Raw genomic sequence first — 6000 nt, 5'->3', positions numbered from 1 at the left:
TAATCTTGGAACTCCAGGGCAACTGCAAAAGTGGTATATATTGTTATGGTGGCGGGAGCAATTTCCAAGAGGAGAAAAAAAAATCTGGGAAAATACTGCAGAGCTGACAGCTGACGGCGCCCGGTGTGTGTGCATGAGCAAGCGGGTGAGTGTGTGTGTGTGTGTGTGTGAGAGAGAGAGAGAGAGAGAGAGAGAGAGTGAGAGAAGGAGTGAAACAGGTCAGTTAGCATGGTACCACATATTAGCCCGCGAATCCACTGGAGTCTTTCCTCCCTTTGTGTTCTTCTGCTCCAGCCGCCCACCTGCTCTCCGGTCCTGTGGGCCTCCTGCTCTCACGCGCCGCTGTCCTCCCCCCTGGCCGCGCGCCAGCCGACCGGAGACGGGGCGAGGAGAAGGAGGAGGAGGAGAAGGAGGAGGAGGAGGGATGGGCAATGGAGACAGAGATGGAGCAGATGGGGGGGGGGGGGGACACGGCTAGCTAGGTATGCGTTCGGGGACGGGGATGGGGGGAGGAGAGCGGTGGTATGCGCAGAAACAGGGGCGGAAGCACGGGAATAAACCCCGTTTTGGTGCAGTGTACATTAAAGCAGACTCACGCGTTTGGCCCCCCAGCACCAGAGTGAGAAACGGGAGGGAGACGCAGCGCAGGGCAAAATACATCATTCGCTGGCTCACTTTCGCAGCCTGTGTTGTGTCTCCACACAGCGAGAGGAATTCCAGTGCAGCTTTATACAAATTGCTGTTATAAATACAAAGCATTCAGGCTCATAAGCGTTTATAAAATATACATATATATGAATGTGTACAGCATTTATATATACATATGCTATATATAGAAGTATGATACATATATATGCACACATGATATATTTACACATGTACGCATAGCATATACATACATACACAGAGACGCACATTTATATACACACACATACAGAGTGTATGTAATTTATCCAGAGAGACAGAGATAACAAGTTGTTGTCCTGCACCAGGGCACGCGCACACACACACACACACACACACACACAACATGGGACAAAGGGGCACAGAGGGACCGGCTCACCGCGAGCGCTCAGGTTTGTGCGCGAGCTGTTTCCGTCCAGCGGCTCCGCATCTCAATCAATCAATAAATCGGTCCGTGTTGCTATTTTTACACCCAACGTACCGTGATTTCCCTGAAGAGATGGAAACGAAGGGGGGTGGGATAAATATGAATGAATGGATGCCATCCAGGATGGGTGGTTGGAACAGAGGCGGGGTGGGGGGTTCCGTTGGGGGGGTAAAGAAACGGCTTCCATTCGCACTTTGGGAATAAAATATGAGAAGAGTGTGACGGGCAGAAAGTCCTGGTGTCGGTATCTGGGAAGATTGGAATAAATTAGATGCGGGATGGGGGGGGGGGGGGGGGGAGAAAGAGGTGGCAACTTTGCCTTTAAAGAAAAAGAGAGAGAATCCGCCGCGCAACACGGAGCAGCCGATCAGAAGGGGATCCCTTTAACACACACACGCGCGCGCCGGGCAGGGACGACGAGCGCAAAGAGCACGTACACTCGTGTGCACACACACACACGCGCGCGCACACACACACACGCTCGCAGACACGTCGCCGTCAAAACACACGTGTGCGCTTCGCCACTGAGTGCGCGGAGGACGCGGCGCGTGCCGGTCGGCTGTCGGACTGCGTTCTTCCGACACTTGTTCGCTCGGACTCCGGAGGGGGGGGGTTGGGCAGAGAAGGAGACGAGGAAGAGGAAGATGAAGGGATGATCTGATGAGGAGGGAGGCGATCAGACAGAAAACGTGGCAAGGCGTAGCTACTAGCAGCGGTGGCCATCCGATCGCGCGCCCCTCTCTCTCTCTCTCTCTCTCTCTCTCTCTCTCTCTTTCTGCCGCGCGCGCTCAGATTGATTGACTCATCGATCGGATGATTGATTGGCTCATTGATTGGCTCGCTGGCCGCCTGAGATGGTGAAAAGAGAGCAGTGACTCAGAGAGCGGGCAGCACATGTCTAGACGAGGCTGCGCAGCGGGACAAGTCGGCGGTGCGGAATAAGCGAGGCGAGGCGAGGCGCGCGCTCGGCGATCCGATCGTGTGTGTGGATGGTGGGCGACGGGCTGAGCTCCGCTACACACACCGCGCAGTGTGAGAGAGAGCCCAGCACAGCCCAGCACGGTCCAGCAGAGCGCAGAGGCGTCCCCGATCGCTCCGCAGGCTCCGCAGGCTCCGGGTCCGAGTCCGAGTCCGAGTCCGAGTCCGGTTTCGCCCTCGCGACAGCGAGCGAAGAACCGCGCGCGGAAAACACACGACACCCATACGACACTCTTCCTCCTCCTCCTCTTCTTTCTTTCTTCCTTCTTTTTTTTAAAGCTACCTTTCTCTTTCGCGTTTCGTGCGTTCATGTGTGTGTGTTCGTGTGCACACACACACGCGCACGAACCGAACTCGACCCGAAGCAAGTAAGTACATTAAAAATAGGTGTGTGTATATATATATATATATCTGTGTGTGTGCGCGTGTGTGTGTAAAGTGGCTCGTTCGTGCACAGGTGGTGGTCCAATAAACCAGGTGGCATTTGTCTAATTTTATTTATTTATTTTTTTTTATTTATTTATCCTGTTGCTTGATTATATGTCATCGGCTGCATACGTGGAAATAAATGTGGAATCGACACGTGTGTTATTAAAGTCTCTGTACAATTACACCATGCCCACTAAGTTGCGTGTTGTATTCTGATATGTGCTTTCTGTGTGCGTGTGTGTGTGTGTGTGTGTGTGTGTGTGTGGCCTGTGTACATGTCTGCCTTGGCACCCCTTGTCCCTAATAAAGAGAGCAGCCACACTGTTCATGTATGAAGTTCCATGTTCGAGCACATGTGTACATCCATCATCTGTTTTGTGGAGTGACCAGATCGGTGTGTCTAAACACTCGGTTGCTGAATGGTGCTTTAATGTGCATGGCTCTTCATACACAGATGACTGCGGAAGTGTGTTGAGTCATAACAACATGTGTGTACCTAGCAGAGGCACCAGACAGAGACGCGCTTCTAGGTAAGTGAGAGCGACCAGGTTCCACGAAGGTCCGAAGAAGGGGGAATGACAGGCAGGTGAAGGCATCGGTTGGAAAGTTGAGTTTGGTCTAGAGACGGTGAACTGGCCAGCGTGAGGTTATGCATATATTGTAAAAGGGGGGGAGATCAGGAAATACTGCAGCCATGAATAAACAGGACAAGTTTTGAGGGGGGGAAAAGGACGAGAAGCAGGCTGAACATTTTAAAGCCGCTGTGACTGAAGACAAGTCGACAGACAGGGGTAAATAATTGAGAAATGTAAGGACTTACCCTCCGGCACTCCACCTCCGCTCACACCTTCAGTATTTCGCCTCTTTGTCTTCTTCGCTTCTCCTTTGCCTGTCCTTGTCTGCCTCGGCTTTCTGTCTGTTTTGCTTTTCTCTCCATCTGCATCTTCTTGCTTGCCTGCCCATTGGCTCCTTCCTCTACGATGGCCGTCTATAACCCTCGACCGCATGCACGAGCCATCCTCCCCCTTCCCCTCGCTGCTATTCTGGTCCCCTTTAAATATTTTCCTCCCCATTTCCTTTCCCTTTTTAGAAGTGAGCAACTTGAGTGCCTCCAAATTCTTATCAGTCTCCATCAGGCCTAATTTTGATGCCCAGGCCTCTTCAGTCTTCCTGTAGACTGGGTTCGGAAAATATATGGCATAACTAGCGTGGATATATTTGGAGGTGTGAATACTAGCTAACTGTCCGTGATTACTCAAATCAAAACAGCCCTTTGACATTTGCATCTACACAATAAAGGTGGTCCCCGATTTACGATGGTTCGCCTTACGATTTTTTTGGCTTTACGATGGTGAGCTGGCGATAGACATTCGGTAGAAACCGTACTTTGACTTTTGAATTTTAATTTTTTTTTTTTTTTTTTTTTCCCCGGGCAAGCAATATGCTGTGCGATACTCTCTCGCGATGCTGGGCAGCGGGGCGATTCGCATCTCCCAGTCTGCCACACGGAGGTGTGTATTAGGTGTATTAAATGCATTTTTGACTTACGATATTTTCGCGGAAGGTAACCCCATCATAAATCGGGGACCACCTGTACATTAATATTTGTGTTAATACTCTCCCTCTCCCAACACCCCCATCCTTCAGAAGTTCTTCCTTAACTCTGCTATTTCTGTGCTATTTCTCCTCACTATCAGTACATTTCCCCTTCTCTCTGACGCCACCTTTTCCAACCATTCTCCTTATCTCTTCCAACGTGTGACGCTCTCACCTTCACATTCTTCATTCATCCCTTGAGCTCCCAGCTAATCTTTTTACATTCTAATCCCTCTTTTGACAGTTTTCCCTTTCTGCCATCATCATAGATCCATTTGCAGGGTTTATTTTCCCTGCATCTAAAAAAAAAAAAATCTTCAGTATCAGTCTCCTACCATTCTCAACTCTCTGGTTCCTACATACTCCAAACCTCTAGCATTCACTGTCTGGTAAGAGTAGTTTGCATTAAGTTCAAGTCTTACATGTTACTGCAAAATTATACCCCCCTAGTTTCTTACTCTTTTACTCTTAGTCTGTATTCCCATGGTATTTAATAGACTATAAAGAGGTGGTGATTAACTGCAAAGGGCAGTTCTGCTAATTGGTATTCTGGCAAAAAAAAAGACAAGGAGGAGGATGAGCTTGCTAGGGGTTAAAGCTAAGAATATTATCAGCTCTAGATATGGGAATAGCTTCACAGGTCTCAGTGGTTTCCCAATGACATGACGAGACTTCCTGCAGCTTCTCCCCTTCTTCCCATGTGTCTCTCAGCTTCTTTTCCATTTTAATATGCTTGTGCCTGTAGCCCTCCTTTTGTTGGCCTTTTTCGGCTTTGTTGTGGCACCACCTTGCTGCTGGAGATGGGCTTTTCTTGATGTTCGTGTTCAACCGAACTTCTTGATTACCTGAGCCAACTAATTGTCATTTCTAAAACCATGTTAGTTGTTCAAATGACAGTTGCGGTATGCAGGCCTCCTTGTAATGGAACCAGGCAGCCCAGCAGTCAGGTTGGGTTTTTTTTTTTTCCTGGGGTGCTCTTCCTCCCCGATAAGAACCTAGCAAGGGAACCTAGCAAAGCCAAGGCCTCAAGGAAAGTAGAAGTTTGGTGAATTGCCAGTGGATGACAATGTGGTGCTGGTTCTTATGCCGTATGGTAGGACCACTAACTTCCACAACCCTAGTTCACATGTTCTTGTAGACGCCACTGTGATACGATGACATCTTCCTTATTCAGGGAGCATTTATCTTGGCTTTATAAAATTATTCAAATTCATCTCTTTCCACTTCTGTGTCTTCTGAATCATCCTCCCTTCTGACAGGTGTAGAAACAGTGACAGGTGTCCTGAGGCAACGCAGATCCTTTCTGTCCCTGTGGGATCCTTAATTACTAATTTATGATACAATATCTCATATTTTCTCCACATTTCTCTATTCGTGAAGTCACCTGTTTGGATGTCCCACCTTTACACACTATCAGTTTTGCAGAGTACCCATCAACAGAGACTGATAAAATGGATGTACTTTGCATTAATTGTAAAGAGACAAAGAGAAAAGTGTAGAGAGACTGAATACAGTTTCTAAAAAGTCTGTTGTGCAGATGATGAAGAATCACATCGGTACATCATATGCTGAATGACCTGACACTTTGATACAAGCGGTTGGGTTATGATGCCGTATCAGGGGAGTAATGTGGCATTGGCACCACATTAATGCTGACACTGTGACACAGTATAATGCGGATAACCTTACAGACAGACTGGGCACCACAGCTCTTTCCTTCCTAACAGGAGGGGGGGGACTGCAGTATTTTGAGCTCCTGCAGTACCTCCATCTGTCCTGCAAGTGTCTCATCAGCAGCACTCTGTGTGTGAATGAAACGGATGGAAGGGAAAGACAGCAAGGGAGGCAAGGGGAAACAGTGCCCTGAAAGAGAGGAAGCCTTACAC

The 6000-nt window shown here is 48.7% G+C and overlaps 1 protein-coding gene across 3 annotated transcripts in view; it reads left to right on the top strand.

The window, feature by feature from the left end:
• Positions 1–1409: 1409 nt before the first annotated feature.
• The window catches only part of LOC108923929 (potassium voltage-gated channel subfamily C member 1-like), a 73710-nt gene continuing 69119 nt past the window's right edge, over positions 1410–6000 (top strand). For all 3 annotated transcript variants that reach the window (XM_029247018.1, XM_029247016.1, XM_029247017.1), the window contains exon 1: positions 1410–2457. In XM_029247018.1, the coding sequence (XP_029102851.1) occupies positions 2399–2457 (59 nt within the window). In that variant the 5' untranslated portion in view covers positions 1410–2398. The remainder of the gene's footprint in view (positions 2458–6000) is intronic.

This window comes from Scleropages formosus, chromosome 20 (genome assembly GCF_900964775.1).
Source record: "Scleropages formosus chromosome 20, fSclFor1.1, whole genome shotgun sequence".
Taxonomy (NCBI): Eukaryota; Metazoa; Chordata; class Actinopteri; order Osteoglossiformes; family Osteoglossidae; genus Scleropages; species Scleropages formosus.
The sequence above is the reverse complement of the archived record's forward strand: the minus strand, read 5'-3'. Positions and strand labels throughout refer to the sequence as shown.